Genomic DNA, 20,025 nt, shown 5'->3' with positions numbered 1-20,025 from the left:
CAACAAGTTCTTCTTCCTTTTGTTTTATACACATTATTTTTGTGCTACCTTCTATTTTTAGTACTTGCCTTATGCTCATTTTACCTGACTTCAAGTAGCTGGTAAATATTTTTACCTCTTTGCCGCTCTCCTTTGACATTTCTTGACACAATTAACTAACACAAACTAATCTTAAAGAGGCAACACAGACCAATAGTTGTTGAATTTTTTTCTGATCTTTCTTTCAGCCTATACCATAGCTAAATATGGAATGTCAATGTGTGTGCTGGGTATGTCTGAAGAATACAGAGGGGAAATTGCAGTCAATGCATTGTGGCCAAGAACAGGTAATAGATATTTTTTCCTGTACTGTACTTTGTCTTTCTTCCAAAGATGTGTTTATAAAGTTGTTTACTGTTGGCATTTTCTTCTGGTTCCGAGAACTTTTATCCCCTTCCACATACCCATTATTCTGCAAAGTAATTCTTGCTGCAGCTGTCTGTGCAAGAAAGGGATTAAGTCTGATCTGCCCAGAACTGCAGCACAAGCAACTTGTTACAGACTGGGCAAAAGATTCCTGATTCCTAATTTGAGCTGGGTGCCCAACAGACGTTAATCCTAACAGTGGTAAGCCATGCCCTTGGCTTAATTCCGTGGACTGGAAGAACAATGTTTACTAATATCCCAAGTCCTTGAATTCTTAACATGCTGGAAGTTGAAGTAGTAGAGAAGAACATCAGGGGCTAGAGGTTTTCAATAGTTAAGTAAGTGTACAAAATGTCTATACTGTTAGAAGTGGCCTAAGTAGTTGTACATTTAAATAGACAATTTTGACATGAGGTAGGAGGGAAATACAGCATGGGAATTGTTGTGCTTTGCTTAGTATTGGAGTGCTTTCACTTACTTGGGCATAATATTCGACACAAATTAAACTGAAAATATAATACTGATTCAACAGTCTTAAATTAGCAAAGAAAATAATAATTTCTAGCCATCACATGGAGGAATAGTAGTCTGTTCTTTGAAACAATATACAGTGTCAAGAATATCATGTCCATCTCTTATCATGCAGTTGTAAGTTGATTTACAATTGATTTTTTTTGTTTTGTTTTACTGTTTTTATTGTTGTAAAGCGACAGATGCCATTGTCTTCAACCATCTGACTGCAGAGGAAGCAGGTGCAATGTCCACGAGAAAAAACTCACCCACTCCCATTCTCCACAATGTAGCACGTTAGAGAAAAGTAAGACATAAGCAAAGTTCATGCAGTTATTCACAGCAGTTAGATTTGAGATGTAGTTAATTCTATGTGCAAAAGATACGTCAGTTCACAGGTCCTTGGTTATCAACAGCTGAGAGATTTCAATAGGAATCATACGTAATACCTTAAGGTATCAGGGGTAAGACCGCTCCCTTACCTCTCTTGATAGGAAATTCAGAATAGGAAATCGGTGCATGTCAAAATGGCTAAAGCTGTCTGATAGAGACTTCTAGTTGCAGATTCCTTACCTTGTGATTTCCTCAAACGTCAGTCTGGATCCAGAGATTTTTCTTGAGCAGTACCCCTGCACTCCTCTTAGATGGTGTTGATTGGCTCTGTGCCCATTGTGTGCGCCGGATATGATGTCATAAGTCCTATATAGGTGCCACAGCAGCACGCTGACGTCAGTTCTTTTCTTTCCGCACCAGCCGATACTGATCTGAATAGAGCTAACCCTCACTCAGTTTTTGACTGGCCTTTTTAGACTTTTTGTCGAGTTTTATAACTCCTGGTGTATAGAGGGTGTCCTCGAGGAAGACCGGGTTCAAGTCCTGTGTTTCCTGTCATCAGGCGATGTTGATGACTGATCCACATCTCGTTTGTCTTTGGTATCTGGAGTGTGACCACGACCTGAAGTTGTACTCTGAGTGCCAGACCATTAATTCCGAAGGCTTTGAGGGAGCGGTCCCTAAAGCTGATGGCAACCTGACGCTTGACCTGTATAAGTCCCGATCTTGGTCGAGAGCAAGGTCTTGGGATCAGACATGGAGCCCCCTATCTTCTTCATCCCACTCCAAGTCATAGGGAGGTTTGGGTAAGTCGAGGCACAAGAAGACATCAAAGAAGGCGAAACCTCCTTCGACTTCACCTCATCCGTCGGCTGACGAGGGAGAGGGTGTGTCGTCGATCGAGGCCTCCATCTCTGGGGCCTGCTTCTGGTCCGACTTCGCGTTTCCGAGAGCGAGAGCGACCTCTGCCTAGCTAAAGAGGTTTTTGAGGCCATTGTGCCTCATCTTTGGGCAGTGTAACTCAGCAGGTGTGCTTTTGGGACCTGCGGAGTCGGAAGGGGCCCCTTAGGGTTCCGTACTGGCGTCTTCGGCTCCGAGGGGCCCCCATGAATCCGTTCTTTGATCCAAACCGGCGCCGGTCGTACCACTTCGATTTTTCCTGGCACTGGTTCAAATGTTGATGCTCCCGGTGCCGCCCATGTTCCCGGACAGCACAGCCCCCATCCTCATTGCCGACTCCGAAACAGAGCTGGATTAGTGTCCTACGCTGATGGCAGGGACCTTGACCCCATGTCAGATCCTGAGCCTAATTATTATGAGCTAAGTTACAGTGACGAAGGGGAGGGGTCGCTGAACTCCTGAGAATACCAGCTCCAAGACCCCATGGACTGGTGTATGGGCCTGGATGAAGCCAGTGGACTAGATAACTCCCCAGAGACTGGCATGCTGTCTCTCCCTACCGTGGCAGTGGAGGAGGCTGCTTCACATTCAGTGGTGGTGCGGAGAGCAGCCGAAGTCCTGGACCTTGAGCTGCCTTTGGTGGCAGTCAGGACGAACCTCCTGACAGAAGGGCTTTAGCCTGGGGCTTCATCCTCTAAACCCCTGCTCCTCTTTAATTAAGCCCTTATGGACATCCCTCTGGGGAAGTAGTCCAAAGCTCCTGTGAAAAGGACTATTGCCCGCCCCCATCACCCGGGATGGCCCAGGTTTCCTAACGCAACACCCCCACCCGAGAGCTTAGTTATCCAAACCTCCATTTTCCTTCTGCACCCCGGGATAGGGAATCCAAGAGGCTGAACACCACATGAAGACTGCATGCCTTTTGGCCCGTTATTCAAAGACGCTGTGGGATACGGTTGCAGAAGTGCTGCCACAGGTCCTGGAGGAGGCCCAGTCTGTACTTTCCCAAGCAGTTGCTGATGTGAGAGAGATGCAGCAAAGTTCATGAAATGATGTGGACTGGACACGACCGACTCACTGGGCTGAGCGGTTGCATCGACAGTTGCCTTTAGGCGCCACACTTGGTTGAGGACATCTGACTTTTCAGGGGATGTCCAAGCTAGTCTTATTGATATGTCTTTTGAGGGCCCCTGTCTCTTTGGAGAGAAAGCAGGCTCGGCACTGAAGCGCTTAAAGGATTCTCGTGCTACGGCCAGGTCCTTGGGCTGTGCGGTGGCCCTTTGTCCTCCTCAGTCTGCTTTTCACACCTTTCATGGCTATGGAATAGGCACTCGGCCATGTTGGTTCCCCTCCAGCCACTGTGCTGCACATGCTGCACATGCTGCCCAGACTTTGCATGACCAGGGACATGGAATTCACTGTCCTCATGGATCAGAGAGCCACCGGTCTGTCCAGTCCACCCCCACCACATCTGCCACCTTCCTAGTCGGTCGATTCCGCACTAGTATGGGGCAGGATCTGCCATCAACTGCTCCGCTGGCAGTTCATCACGTCAGACAGGTGGGTTGCACAGATAGTCCAAAAGGGCTACTCCCTTCTTGTCGAGACTACCCCTCCATCCATGCCACCATCCTACTATCAGATGACGGAGCATCACTTGGCACTTCTCCGAAAGGAAGTTACGACTCTTTGCCAAGGGAGCCATAGAGAGGGTGCCTGTGCTGGAAATAGGTTGTGGTTGTTATTAACGTTATTTTTGGTGCCCAAAAAAGACAAGGGCCTCCTCCCTGTCCTAGACCTTAAGTCCCTTAATCTCTTTCTCAAGAAGGAGAAGTTGATGCATAGTTAACTGGTGGAACTATATACATACAATTTGCTGCCTGCCTCTAAATCAATAGGTTTGTGTGGGCCTCTCCACTACTTGGACACAAATAGACAATCTACATGAGTGACAGAAATGCCGGCCCATGCAGAGGACAAGATGTGGGGCCTCAGGCACAGCGGGATTGCCTGCTGATGGTGATTCGGTAACAACTAAAATGGCCAGGTTTCAGGTGTGATGGGTGCATTGACTGATTATTGCATAAGGTGTGAAACTATCAAAATCTAGATGTGCTGATGCATGCTGTTGTAGAGTTTGTCTATGTCCACATAGGTTTTCAACGTGAAAAATCTAATAATAATCGTTAATAAACGCAGCTGTACCTTTTAATGTCAGAGAGGTCAAATTCTTGTTTGATAACTTCTAAATATTTATTTCACTCACCAGAGAACAAAGACCCCACCATGAAGCAGCTCAGGTCCCTTCATATATTGAAGGTTCGCCTGCCAAGACTCAGGGTAAACTCCGGGTTGTCGCATATGGACTGGCGGGAAAATTAGGCAAACCCTTTCTTGTTGCACAGTTTGTCCTAAATATCAGGTTTTATCCTCGTAATAGGAGAGGGGTATAGCCCCAGCGTCTGTGATTACACTGCCCCAGGGATGACCCCACATTCAAGAGGCTTTTGAAGCCTATTGCTTTGTTATCTAGAGATTATTTATCTTGCAGCCAGATGCTGCCATAGTATTGGTTGAACTCTGCCAGCGATCCTGGGAAACGAGATCATCAATGGACCAGATAGTGTTACCATGATATCGTCTGCAAACATGCACAATATGAATGTGTCGGCTCCAGTTCCCACTCTCTTAATTTGATCTTTCACCCTAATACAGTTGGCAAAGCGCTCAGAAGGCACAAAAGAGTAGAGACCTGGTAACATTCTCACCTATTCTATTTTATTCTTGTCTTTTATTTGTAGAGCACGTGGCTATGGGCCTCCCAGTGCTAGGAACAAAATTACTCACAGGACTCAATTACACATCCGAAAGAAGACTGAAAAAGAAAAGTCTTCCTGTGCTTCTTGGAAATAAGTTCTGTTTGATTCTTTCTAAGATCCGATGGGAGGGAGTGCCAAAACTTAGGGGATAGGTAAGTGAAGGAGTGCCCTCCTCATCTTGCTCTCTTAACCCTAGGGACCTGCAGCAGATGTAGATCCCCAGAGCAAAGTGATGATCTCGTAGTTTAGGGACTCAGCAAGTGCTGTATTAGCTGTGGACCCTTCCTGTGCATAGCACGGTGGACAAGACAGTGTCTTGAACTGGATTCGCTTGTGCATAAGTAGCCAATGAAGACCCTCTAGGGCTGGTATGGCCACTGGAACTTGGGAATTTTGAAGCGAACCCGGGCAGTGTTGTTTTGTACCATTTGAAGCCTCTTTATCACAAACTTAAGACTTCCTAGGTAAAGAGTTTCCACAGCCCAGGTGAGAATTTACCAGCCCCTGAGCAACCACTCTCCGCAAAGGGCTTGGAAACCAACTTAATAGTTTCCCAAGAGTTCTGAGAAGTCTAAAGCAGCTTGATGCTAGTTCCCTGGCCTGTACTTCCATGGATAGTTTATCAATCCAGAAACCAAGACTTTTGACTGCAGGGGTAGGTAGAGGATGTGCACCTAGGTTGTCAGGCCACTGAAGTTCAAGCAGCGAGAAAGGTAGTTACCTACGACTAACACCTAAGTCTTTCCACCAGTTAATTTCAGGCTGCCTTAGTATCAGTGGTGAGCGATATGAGTGTCATCTGCGTAGTAGACCGGAATAAGGCTGTGGGCCTACACTATCTTTGCCAAAGGGAGCACATAGAGGTTGAATATTGTGGGGCTTACCGAAGATCCTTGAGGCACACAAAATTTTAGTAGGTTGCGGAGAGCAGGGATTCATCACATATTTGGCAAGGTTTTCAAATGTGGCGAGCCTCTTAAGTGCTGCTCCATTTAGCAGTCTTCAAGTACACCAGACAGTTGACACTAATTTTATTAAGTAAGTTTTAGTAGGTAGGAATACCATGTACAAAAGTGCAGCCCGAATCCCAGGGCTGTGACCAGCCGAGACATTTAGGCACAGTTTATCCTTTCAAATGCCTTGTCAGTGACAACATTAACCCATTTTTGTGGTTCTCTGGGTATTTTTTGTTGTTGATTATTTCTTTAGTATAGTCTCCACATTGATGGCCTACTGATCGGGGACCAGCATTTTGGCATCAGTGGTCACATTTATGACACCAGTATGCCCATGCATAGCCTGTCGTCTAAGTTCAACAGGGTGGTAAGCCTGTAGGAACCTCATGGGGTCTGGTTGGGTTTTACTGTTAGCTTTGGGTCTAGCATGTAGTTTCTCAATAATCCCGGTTCCCCAAAGTAGTTGAACAGTCATGTCAGTAGTGGGGCAAACTATCTGCAGATTATCATGTAGAAGGTGTCGTGAAGCTATATGAGCCATGTGCCATGCCTAATTCTATCAATTGTATGGCACTTTTAATGTCTTCTGCTGAGATTGGGCTTTACAGCAACTTGGCCTGTTCCATATTAATTTTTGTATCTAGGTTTGTGCCCAAGTAATCTTCAATTAGTTTTCCAGCCACTGACTCATTGTTCTAAAGATTTTAATAGTAAAATAGGAAGGAGACATCTGTATGGGAATAATATTGTATACAGTCGGGCTAACCCTGATCGCGGTCTTGGAATATCTGCCTACTACTTCTAGCTTAGTTTTGTATGGTGCATTGGAACTTGAAACAAAGTAAAATAGCTATACCAACTTTTTTCTGAGGACTGGAGGGAAAATGGTATTTCACATTTTTTTGTTTCAGTTTCAGCCATTTACCTTTGATATGGTGAGTGTGTTGCATCAGATAGATAACCCCACCAGTTATGGCAAAAGGTTAATTACTAATAGCACCTGGAGCATTGAGCCCTTTGGCATTCAAACTGATAATCTTAAATAGTGGATTGACATATGCCATGTATCTGGTCTAAGAAGCAGCTTTCGCCTTCTGTCTAGATGTCTTGCAATGACCTGACTGGTTGGACCTCCTCTTCATTGATATGCAGTGTGGCTCTTCTAGCTGACTCCCTCCATTTCATTCTCCAACATGGAAAGGTAAAGTGCATTAAAACGGTACTTGATGCATAGCCATATTCCCTTCCAGGTCTGTTGAGAATAGCATGGCCACCTTATAATGATAAGGCCACACAGATACCTATCCAGAATGGTCTCCGCTCCTCCCCTCATGCCTCAACCCACTCCTTTCCTCCACTCCTCTCCCCATGCCTCAACCAGTCTGTCAAGAGCTTGGGAGTTCAGTGGTCACAAATCCTGGAAGACAACTCAGTCAGTCAACTGATGAGTCTCCCTTCTTCTGACTAGCACATATCCTCAACGAATACGTCCAACTTGACAATCTTTGTCTCCGTCTGATGGTTGTCTCTTCCTAAGCTACCTCTAGACTTGTTGCCAGATGTGACATGTCCCTCCCACTTTGGATGTAATTGTTGGTTTCAAAACACCCTTGTCTTTGACTCCAAGTAATGTTATTCCTTGTTAGGGTCTGGAGATGTTTCATTCCGTCCCAGAAGAATATCAATTGGAATGGGTGCCCCTATTTGTAGGAAGATTTGTTTCTATAGAGGACATCAATCCGCCTCCTAAAGTACCTCCTTTTCAGTATAGTGGCTGCTACCTGGTCCTGAAGTACTCAAACATGTGCCCCTCAAAGATGACATTGTCTTCTTCATAATACCCTGTACACTTTAAGGTGTTGGGAGGAGATTCTCATTGTGTACTCAAGCCCATCACTTGATGAGTTTGGTTTAGGCTTCTGGACGATTTCTAAAGTGGTGCAGGTGGTCTCTAAACGTTTGGATGCCCCTCTGCATTCCTGGGCAGACTCTGTTTATAGCTATGACTGGATTTGTTCTCCAGGTTCTTTTGCTTTAAGAGGAGTTGGTCCTATTTATCTTCACACTCTTGGAGCTGATTGCCAGTGATGGGCTCCTCCGTGTGGTGCACATTGCCTTTTTTGTATCTTAGTTTCTTGTTTCTAAACACCTGCAACTTTATCGACCTCCTACAGTCATTTTTTGAGGTCCCATCTGATCAAAACTGCTATCTTTATTTTTGCCAAGAAGTGGTTGATGTAAAACTCTGTGATCAGAATAGAGGTATCCAAAGACCTCTCAGGTGTTGATCTTGCAGAACTCTGTTTATTGCCTGAACTCCCTTAGATTTTTTTGGTTTTACCATGTCTTTTATTATTGGGTCTTGACACTCATAGCTTGCTGCCTTTGTGGACTGGTGGTTGTTGTACAGGTTTGTGCTTAAATGTTGTTGCACCTCCTATGAAATCTGTAGCTAAGTGTTTTGAAGTATTCCAATCTATGCTTTGTCAGCATTTGGTGTCTGCATCTGTTGATCTGAGCTGAGCAGGCTGTGTTGGTGAAAGACTCTTCTATGCAACCAGAGCCAGTAATCCAGTCTCTCTTGCGACCCCATGGCTCTCTTTCTCTAGCCATGGGTACGGCTTCTACAGCCTGGTGGCAAGTAGATCCCAGTTTGAAAGAACCTTGAGTCCAGAGGATGTGCCCTGCACAGTAGGTGTTACACACCATGCACCAACTACTGTACTGTGACATGGTGAGTAGGTTAGATCCAGGTAGCTCCCAGTCTCCGCAGAATGTTCATAGGTGCACTTGTGTTTGCTAGGGCGCACAAGATGAAAAAGTCCTGCAGCTAAGGCCACTTTGCCAAGACTCTTAGGCCCTTATGATCAGGCATCCAAGAAAATTGTAGGCCTGGTGTGGATCTTCTGGTTGCACAGCCCTCAGGTTGCACCTGTCCACCACTTGCTGGGGGACCCTTCTGAGATTCTCAGGATGCCGTTTCACTGGACAGAAAGTTCTTCTTTGAAGGCCATGCATTCGGCTCCTTTGTTCCATGCATACTCCCGGCAGGCAATTCGCCACCCTGACCCACATGTCCAGGGATCTTCCATAAGTTGTATTCCATACCAGCGTCATCCGAGCAGCAGCTAATATTCTCCCCCGACTGCTTTTGAGAGGCTTTGCTTCCGAAGTTGATACTTACTCTCCATTGTTCCAGTGATTCCTAAAGATTTCCCATGGGGATAACGTATGTTGTCCATGGACTTTGGGAGTTGCAGATTTGTTTTGTCAGAAAACACAACCCCACCTACTTCTCATTTGCTGTGTACAGCACCATGTTCTCCAGTATCCTCTTTCTACATTTAAGTTGGTGTGCATCAAATCTGGTGATGTTTGGGACTAACAATGCTCACGTCCTACACATTCCCTGAGGCCACACCTATGGCTATTTAACCATATAGGTGCTAGTGTCGACCAGTGGCTGACACCAGCACACCCTCCCCAGTGCGGGTGTCAACACTGGGAAGGGTTAGAAACACCCCTCTCGTCCTACTTGCAGTGGTGAACGGCTGCACTTTTTGGGCTTGGATAGGATCAAACCGAGTTCATTTGGAATCCTCACACAAGGGCTCCCATTTACCTTGGTTTGAGCTTCCTGGGTAGCCTGGCCTTTTTTTTTTTTTTTTTTTTTTTTTTAATGTAATGACAAGTAGCACGCTGACATCATTGTATACAAAAGTGAAAGTAAAACAAGCCAAAGGGCTTGTTTCACTTTGATTGAATAAGTGCTTGTGGGGGGGGGGATGGGATGTCAGCTCCCCAACTCGAGCCCTGATTCTTATGAGAGAGGTATTGTTGTAAAGGGGAGAATCTCCCCTTTCCAGTGGTACCTCTGCCCAGTGGATCCCTGCTTGGGGATCTCCTCAGAGTGCTCCCCAATTTGGAATCACCCACCAGGGAGAGGGGAAGCGGCTCTTTGGGCAAGGCTTTGCGCCCCCACATATATAATATAATATAATTTTTTTTTTTTTTTTTTTTTTTTTTCCAGTCTTCCTGCCCCACCCTGTCCGGGTAGGTGGGGGGAGTGGGAGAAAACCGACTAGATGCCAGGTTTTTTATTTATTTTTTTGTATATATATATATAGGAGTGGTGGCTGCCCGGCATAGGCATGGTGAGTTCCCCCTCCCTTCAGTAAATGGGGCAACAGTAACTATCCCCAATCTGCCCCCTGGAAAGAAGGGCCGAAAGCCCACTGTATGGCAGCAATATATATTTTAATAAAATAATGGGATGGGACTGCCCCAACCTCACTCTTAAAACCTTAGCAGCCTGTCTGCTCCTATGCAGACTAAAGCATTCCATCCCATTAGCAAGCAAGAGGACATTTAAATATTTGGGGTGTTGATTTTACATATGGGCCAGAAGAGTTTGTCTAATTCCCAGTATTATCTGACTTGCAGTGGTGAACAGCTGCACATTTGTAGGCTGAGTAGGCTCAAACCAAGGTCAATAGGGGTCCTCACACAAGGGCTTCCATTAACCTTGGTTTGATCCATTCCTGTTGAGGGCACTAGGCCCAGCTACACAACTGGGGCAGCATTTTATCAGCGCAAGTGTGGTGATGCTGGGTGGTAGGACTTTTGTGGATTCCTGCGAGTTCCGGAAGCTTCCATCACAGAAATGTGAGGAAAATGTGTAATTTCATCCAAAGTTTGAGGTTTGCAGGGCATTGGGAATAAACAAACCTCACGTTATCCTTTCTCGCCCTGCCTGGTGCTGGAGTTGGAGTGGTGGCTGCCCAGCATAGCTAAGTAATATCTGTATAAATAAGGTCAAGGTTATGGTCGCTATACCCAGATCCTACTGGAACTCATCCATTGAAACAAAAATGGGTCTGTCCCTGGACACAGCACTTCATATAATCTGTGATGTATTTTCCATGTTCAGAACCAGGTAAGCCTTACTTGGCCTGCCTTGTGCTGGACTGTGAGAAGGCGTTTGACTCACTAGACTCGACTCATCTCTTCTGTGTGCTTACATGAATGGGCTTTGGCACCTGCCTTTTGATTACATTAGACTCCTATACACAAACTTCTTTCACAGGTCCGAGTAGGTCGCCTCATCTCAGTGACCTTCCTGGTGGTTCACGGTACGCATCAGGAGTGCCCTCTTTCCTCCATCTACCACCCTCCCCTCCCCACTACTTTTTACGATTGCCTTGGAGCTACTGGTAATTTTGCTCCTCTGGGATACCAGTCTGCAGCTGATCTTTTTGACTGCATCCTTCGCCCTGTGCTGGCGTCCTTAAATTTGTTAGTATCCTTCTGGACTAAACTTTCCTAGCTACTATGGGGATAATATCGCTCTCAAAGATGGTCATCTTATGCTCTTTATTGTTTTACTAACCTCCTAGTGATGCCCCCTCACACCAGCTGCTTTTTCTGAGACTTTGATTCATTACTTATAAAACTAATTTGGGGGAACATCTGCTGCCCAATAGCTCTACAGAAATTGTAATTGCCTACAGGTGAAGGAGGTTTAAGCTGCCCTTTCTTCGAGGCATACTCCCTGGCAGCCCAACTTCAATGGGTGACCAGGCAGATAGCCCGCCAAAATCTAGGCGTAACCTGCCACCATTCTCCACCTCTCATTCCAACCACCATTAGAGGCCTCTCTTATTCCTGCGGACTTTTCCGGTCTCCCTCACTCGTTCCAGGTCAGTGTCTCTTCCAACTGTGTTAACAGAGCCCGTACTCTTACACATCCAGTCTTTTTATATGCTCCGGAATTCCCATTCATGGGTCTTCCCAAATACCCAGACACTTACTCAGGGGTGTGGACTTTATTAAAATATCTACTTGTCCATGGGACGCGTTGCTTCTTAAATCTACTTGTCCTGTAAAAAAATCTACTTGTCTCTTTGGTGCCATGTAGTGCAGCAACACATTATGGCAGCAATCTCATTGTATAAGTGCTCTGATTATGCCAGGACTACTATTGTAGGGCTTGAGTACTTGCAATTTCGATCCCTACTATAGCAATTTCCTTAATTTGCCACTTTTCCGCAGATCTGTGTACTGGGGCTGGAGGAAGCAGTAAGCAATTGTTTTAGGACTGGAATGCCTTTGAGTCTTCAAGTCTACTAATTTGCATGTTTTAAGGATTTTCACCAGCTCTTCTCTAATCTTTTCCCATAATGAGAGAGGTTGCAAATTTACTTCTGACAATGGCAGAAGTAGATGTTCTTCCAGGGTTGGGGAAAAAAGTGGTTGGAGGGAAAGTGAACTTGTAAATGCTCAATAGATTTTCACATGAGCACAACTACACATGCATATTTGCTCGTGCTAAAATACAGTTCACAAATATTTTCTAGGAGTACGATTTACTGGTCTCCTTTTGTAAGTTCTTGTGAATTCATGAAAGCCACTAATTCAAAGACATATATCATGGGTGCGCTTTTGTGACTTACTTTAAGAATTGGGCCGGGCCCCTAATTAGGTCTGGCATTAATAAAGAGATTTTGTTTTTATAAAACTTCTATTTGTCTCTCTATCTATCGGCAGGCTTTATTGTTGGTGATCGCATTCTGCTCTTCCACAAGGAGCATATTGGCACACAAAGTAGTTTTGTTCAGTGCCAGGAGCTACGGTGGCAATCAGTGGCATAAGGGCCCCTGCAAAGAACATGGAAGCCCATCCCCCCCACCCACTCCAGACTCACCCAGGGCAGATGATGTGCTGAGAGGGCTACCTGGAGGGGGGCGCTGCAGGACCTTTTTTACGCCACTGGTGTCACTGTGTGCTTTTTGAGACCAAATACTTTTTTTCTTTTTGTCAGTGTTTGTTACAATGGTGAAGGCCTGGCAATGCCCACATCAATAGTGTTACAAAAGCCATGTAAAAACAAGACATGCATTGACGAAACCAAAAGTCTCAAAAAAACAAATTCGGATTGGTTGGCTTTGCCAGTGCCTGTTTATTTTCATGCTTCCCACAATCTTGTTGAAAAGGGTTAGACTGATTTTCCATTAGGTATACTTTAGTGAAATACTTGCATGCATCAACACATTTTACTAAATGATGCTTCAAAGAAAAAGCACCTAACATTTCATAGTAGCAAAACGTTTTTTTCCTACTTGCATTTTTTCCTGAACATTTTATTTTGAAAGCAAAGAATCATCACTCTTGCTTACAAGCTTCTGCAGAGGTTTGCATCTAATTAGAGAGCAGTCTGGGAGCACTATACTTAGCCTCATAGTGTTAAACTTTTTAAACCTGTGTAGATTTCTTTTTTTTTCTTTTTTTTTTACTGGAACCACTGTCAGTAGTGCAGTGTGACCATAAAACATTTATTTACAGCACTCACCCTAATAATAAAAGCTTTTCATTAATGAACTATAAATAAAAGTTAGAACAGCATTAACACATGGACATATTACCTCAACTGCAAACAGTTCCCTTGTCTTTAAACTGGCAGCTAAAGTGTTTGTGTTGCAGAGGGTTGGACAAGTAGATACTTTAATAAAGTCCACACCCATAAGTATTGTCCAGCCATTCATCCTACAATCCATCACCATGCGCTTACTTTGAGATAAGAGGTTACAACTGAGCTGAGCTCATAATTTTTTTTAATTCTGGAAATAATTTACTTATGGCTCCATGTCTTGGGAACTGTAAATTTATTTTCAGTCTTTTTCATTCAAGTGGGTCTGATTTGACTTGTGTGTTTATCGCCACTCGCTAGGCAAATTTGTACAAAATACTATTGGATAATTCTTGATGTAACCACTGCATGGCAGAATAATGAAACTTATGCAAATCTGTAAAAACTTCAAATTTGTAAATCTGTTGTTAAAGATGGGTAACATTTTCCCTTGGTCCTTGACATTAAGTATTTGAAAATACTGAGTGAGTGAGAGAGAGACAGGACATGAATTGAAATGGGCGTTACTAGACTCTGTTGTAGCAGTTGGAAGCTCTAAGGGTGAAGTTGATAAATTAGAGCAGCTGTGGGTTGTCCATCATAGGATTAACGCCAAGAGTTAACAAACCTTTGCAAAGCCAATAGGCTCTGCCTGTGCAAGAGCTTTTGGCTTTGCCAATGTGTTTTAGCCATGTTCTACATCAGCGTAGCTGCAGTTCAGCATGGCTAAAGGTTAGTGGCGTAGAGAAGAGTGGCATGGAGTCTCAGAGTGGAGTGCCAGAGAGTGTTGTGTATTGGAGTGGCATAGTGTAGGGTGGCATGCACTGTAGTGGAGATAGAGTGCAGTGCCATAGAGTACAGAGGCATTGAATTGAGCAGAGTAAAATGCAGTGGCTTAGATTAGAGTGGTCTATAGTAGAGTGGCGTGTCGCAGAGTAAAGTTGAGTGGCAAAGAGTGCAGGTGCGTAGAGTAGTGCAGAGTATAGTGGCATAGAGTGCAGTGGAGTGGCGTAGAGTGGTACAGGGTAGTTCAGAGTAGAGTGACGTAGAGTTCAGTGCAAAGACTGCAGTCTTCTAGAGAGTGAGTGGCGTAAAGAGTGCCATAGGGTGCAGTGCCATAGGGTGCAGTGCCATAGGGTGCAGTGCCATAGGGTGCAGTGCCATAGAGTGCAGTGCCATAGAGTGCAGTGGCATAAAGTACATTGGCAAGGAATATAGTGGCATAGAATGGAGTAGAGTAAAGTGGAGTGCAGTGGTGTACGGTATAGTGGCATAGCGTTGAGTGGAGTGCAGTGGCATAGAATACATTATTTCAGAGTAGAGTGAAGAGGCGTGGAGTTGTGCAGGGTAGAATGCTTGAAGTGGCATAGAGTGTAATGGTGTAGAGTGCAGTGTTGCAGAGTGTCGTAGAGTGCAGTGGCGTATAGTGAAGTTGTGCAAATTAGATTTGTGTGGCCTAGGTTGGAGTGGTGTAGAGTGTAGTCTCCAAGAGTGCAGTGGTGTAGAGTAGAGTGGCAAAGAGTACATTGACCAAGTAGAGTTGTACAGGGTAGAGCAGAGTGCTGTGGCATGAAGTGGTGTAAAGTGCAGTGGTGCAGAGTAGAATGCAGTGGTGTGGGGTGGAGTAGAATGGAGTAGATTATTCCTGGTGTGGTAGCACACTGCCATTACAGACAACAAATTCTCAGTTGAATTGACCATTACATTTCCACAGACATAGTTTTACTAAACACAAACAAACAGTGCACAGACGAGAATGTATTGAAATTGCATCACCTAGTCTAATGATTTGTTTTGAACATATTTAAGTATTTGTTTCCAACACACTTCAGAAATAACAATGTGCTTAATTTGTGTTCCTAATTCTGATGTGTGCTAGCAAAAACTTTCCTACCCCTAGTATCCAGCAAGATTGTCACATAAATCCTCTCACTTTTAAATCAGAGAAATAAAAGTAAACAAACACCCTTGGAAGACTGCGCCTGACGTTTGACCTCGGTCTTTGAATGTGCAGCAAATGTGACTAGATAAGAACAAGATTTACAGGCCCATTTACGAAAAAGGAGCACTCAGAAGGATGCTGAAAAGGTTCAGGCAAGGGATGTTACGTTCTCAAGCTGGACAGCCTAAAAAAATAAATCCAGAAAATAGAAAACATGAAAATGTGAGTTCCAAACCACAAAGTAAATGGCAAGTAACAGGCAGAAATACGTTCCTAGGTCATCTTTTTGAATGTCACAAGATGTCTTTAGTAAACCAGACAGCTGTGCTGTCTGGTAGGCTGCGACATAAAAATGATCTTTGTATCCTCCTTCATCATCGCCTATGTTTAAATGATTACAAAACCAGATGTTTACTCTTGCTTAAGCAAGAGTTGTTTTACGATTTTCCATTTTGAAAGTGGAACTCCTTATTTCTCATGCTACCCTTTATTCAATGCAAGGCACTGCATATTAATTTGTTCTCCACTGTGTTGTACACATCTTTCCTTTGTGAAAGATAGGAATGTATTTTTGTGAGCTGTCCTGCTTTTCTGATCTTTTCCCATACAATTTTCGTTCTGGTGCTGGTTTAGAAAAGATGATTATCAGTGTCATGCTATAAAGGCACAAATGAGGCAGAGGCTTGGGGACCACCTCCTCTGTGAAATTTAGATTTCTTGATGAACTGAAGTGTAGAAGCATCCTGATGCAAGAGAAAACCATCCAATTTACAAATTTCTGATTAAATTAGCAGCGCTAAAACTCAGAGCTGGATATGCTAAGGGATAGCTTTTTATCAACTACTTGTGGTTGCAGATTTCATTCACATATGTAGAAAGACTGCACATCCTCTGGAAGCCCAGGGCTTTTGAACCTGTGGCCCTGCTCGAACTTGGGTTTATAGGAACATAACTATGGTTCCTTAGGGATGAATCTAGAAGGTGCAGTGCATTTATCAACTTATTTCAATCCAAATGTATCTATGAGCCACTCTGTTATAGATTTTGTAATCATAAATTCACACAAGTTATATATATTACATGTTGAAAACAGCAGCTCCAAAGACGGAAGGGCCCTAGAACCACTAGTATCCTGTGTAGATGCCTGTTGTTATGGAGTAGGGGACTTAGCCAGAGGACAGGGGCCCACGTCCTCTAAGTCAAAACAGTATACAAAAAAGGTTGAGTCTCACTTTGAGAGTTATTGATTTTATTGTTATGCCGACAAAATAGTCCCTTTTTATACAGTCAGTTTCGGTTAGGAAAACACGATGTACGGTCCAAGGTCCAAGCATTTAGTAATAACCAAGAAAAAACGGAAGGAGAATCAGCCAACACGTGATTCCCCCCCTCTGGCTATGTATTTGCCGGGGCTTTCTCAAGGCTGGAAATAAACGAAAATAACAGGTTGCAGTTCAAAATTGTTCATTTTGAAAGAATGAGATGTCATTAAGACACCATCAAAAGAGTGAGCTATGCACGGGATTTCTTACTTTAGCTAAATTACTAAATGCTTGGACCTTGGACCGTACATCGTGTTTTCCTAACCGAAACTGACTGTATAAAAAGGGACTATTTTGTCGGCATAACAATAAAATCAATAACTCTCAAAGTGGGACTCAACCTTTTTTGTATATATATTACATGTACAGTAGACAGCAGTGCAGGTAACGCAGTGAGCAAAATATTCACTGAGTTGATTCAACAACAACCACATAAAAAAGGTCCCAGGTTGTCAAAATTCAGATAAGGTTCATCGTGACTTGTATGTCTCCAATTCCAAGAATCCATATACTACCTTTGGTGTGTCGTTGATGTTTCAACCCTCTCGTGTCAGCCTGCAGGTCTCATCAGCACGCAAGCCCTCTGTCTCATCAAGACACATGCCATTTGTCTATAAGCCAATGGGACAGGTAAACAAATAGGTATGTCTTGGGTCCACGCGAAGTACTTTTGTGTTCAAGTTAAACTTGAATGTTTGACAGTGTAATGTCCTATTGCCGGGTGTAGTCTCCAATATGTAGTGAGGCCCTGAGATTGAATATTCTCCCTGTCTGTACGAACTACAAAGTCCCTAATACTTTTATTGTGTTGAATGGCTAACAGGTGGGCATATTACTTGGGTCTTCCAACAAGTGCCAGTGCCTTTTCACAATCTTTTGAATAGAATTGCTCAATGATTAATGGTGCTGACCAATACTATATAATAGTCAATAGGGATCCTCTTGGGCAGTATTCAGTTTGCTTCAGTACCCTGCATATTATCTTCTTGGGATAACCTCTCTCTGTCACTCTCTTGGAAAGACCCTCTCTAAAGTAATCATGTCTGTGACTGCACAATTGGATCTGTTGCAATTGAACTTATGGCACGTTGTCTCTAAGTGCCTATGGGTGGTCAGTAGGGCACAGGAGTAGTCAGTTTTTATTGGTGGATTTGCAGTATAGTGTGGTTCACCAGACCATGATATTTGATATCTTCCTAACTCCAATTATTTGTGTATTTCAGATCATCACTCTGGTCATTGAGGCAGATAATGAATTCATGTAGACCTTCCAGGCCCCCTTGACATATCATGAAAAGTTTGTGTATTTATGCCACTAATAAATATTATCTCTATACAGATTATCAGGACATAGGACCAAGTTGGACTAAAATTATGCTACAGAGAGATTCTCTATGTCCAGTGCAAAACATGCACCCATGGCGATATATTTTATTTGCAAAATATATATATATATATATATATATATATATATATATATATATATATATATGTATTTCAGATAATTCCATAATAAATTCCACAAGAGCATCATTATCATTCCTGTGCAACTCTGACACCTTTCGTATAGTCTCCATCGCAGCATCCTGGGGAATGTTCGTGTAAATGCACTCCACTCACGAATTGGGCAAATCCATGTAACTTTACCATAAGTAAGTGAAATGCCTGATTGGGGTAAAGGAATCAACATAGGAAATGCAAAGGAAGAGTAAGCAAAGCAAAGGCAAAGCTTAGAATCTGAAATCAGATTTCACATGACTTCTTACGCATGCCTGTATGTCTGGCTTGAATATGGTAATGTGTTCATTTAAGGTTTTGTGGATGGTAATTCCAGTCCTTTTTTTTTTTTTACCAGTGGTACTAACGCAAGGGAGATGCAATGAGGAGAGATGAATTGAGATTTGGAGGGCTTTTTTTTTAATTTTATTTTTACAACAAATGTATGCGGTTTTACATGTAACTGTTTGTTGTAGATTGGGAGCACTCACCTACACCTACATGATGGCTTCCACAAACTGCTTGCAAAGAAGCTCTTGTTAATATCACAGTTATCATCTGAAAAAATCTAGCAGGTATATGCATGTAATGTGATTTTGCCCGTTTGTGTCCTGTAGCTATACATACAGCTGCAATGTCAATGCTTGGAGGATCTGGTGTAGAGAAGCAGTGCAGAACACCAGACATCATTGCTGATGCTGCCTATTCAATTCTAACCAAGCCAAAGACATTCACTGGCAACTTCCTCATTGATGAGCAGATTCTGAAGCAAGAAGGCATACATGATTTTGATGTCTATGCCGTGTCACCGGGTAAGAAGAGTCATTCTGTTGTACTTTGTCTTTCTTTGCTTTGGTAGCTTCTGTGGTTGATTAGTTATTGAATTAAATGTAATTTTATTTGGTCATACAGATCCCGCAAAACCGATGGTCATGCACCAAGACTAATCTATTATCCTTAAATGTATCAGCTATGTTTCAGACTAAATAAAATGGGGTACACGTCCATACAGAGATTAAGTGGGTATTTTCATGTTTTTCTCTGGAGGGAAAGCCGGGCTAAGTGACATTTGTGGAATGCAGAAAATACAGGATTCCACACTACATCATCAGGTTCCTCCCAGAATGGCACACATTTTCCTCTGTAGAATCTCAAAATGCAAACACAACACAAATGAAATATGTAAAGAAAAATATTAATAATACAACTAAAAAAAGAAACATGGGGGGTCATAGATTGCTTAGCTACAATTACCCTAGATATGTGAAAACAAAATATGTAATGTATTGCATATTAGGAAATAACATTCTTATCTTAGCATAGAATAGATGCATACCTTCAGAGACAGGTATATTCAACAAAACAAAATAAGACTGAATATAAACAGGTCCTGAGCAAAGAAAAGTACTTACAGTATCTTTATGCTCTTTCGATCCTAAACAGTGTGGTAACTTAACCACCTTACACATGCTCCACACATTGTTATCCAAGATAACTCAACCACCTGTTTGCCCACTCTAATTATCTTCAAAGAATGTACAACTTAAATTTCTCAACCTTAACTTATCTCCCTTTCTTACCATGCACTCAGTCACCTACGTTTAAGCCGGTAACGACTTGTCACATTCTACATTAGAACTGAAGCTAGATCTTCCCAGAAACCATCTGTTAACTTTACTATTGACACTACCATCATATACTTTGTTTTTTACATCAAACATCCACATTTGTTTTTGGTTATACATTGTTTCCCTACCACTCATCTTTTCAAAAGGAGATCATGTAGGAAGTTGGCTCTGTATGTGCTATTTCAAAGTAAGGAATAGCATGCACAGAGTCCAAGGGTTCCCCTTAGAGGTAAAATAGTGGTAAAAATAGATAATACTAATGCTCTATTTTGTGGTAGTGTGGTCGAGCAGTAGGCTTATCCAAGGAG

General features: G+C 43.2%; 1 protein-coding gene across 1 annotated transcript in view; it reads left to right on the top strand.

The window, feature by feature from the left end:
• The window catches only part of HSDL2 (hydroxysteroid dehydrogenase like 2), a 184,853-nt gene that overhangs the window by 66,259 nt on the left and 98,569 nt on the right, over positions 1-20,025 (top strand). The window contains exons 6-7 of the mRNA XM_069238664.1: positions 228-326; positions 18,707-18,901. Of these exons, the coding sequence (XP_069094765.1) occupies positions 228-326; positions 18,707-18,901 (294 nt within the window). The remainder of the gene's footprint in view (positions 1-227; positions 327-18,706; positions 18,902-20,025) is intronic.

This window comes from Pleurodeles waltl, chromosome 1_2, assembly GCF_031143425.1.
Source record: "Pleurodeles waltl isolate 20211129_DDA chromosome 1_2, aPleWal1.hap1.20221129, whole genome shotgun sequence".
Taxonomy (NCBI): Eukaryota; Metazoa; Chordata; class Amphibia; order Caudata; family Salamandridae; genus Pleurodeles; species Pleurodeles waltl.
The sequence above is the reverse complement of the archived record's forward strand: the minus strand, read 5'-3'. Positions and strand labels throughout refer to the sequence as shown.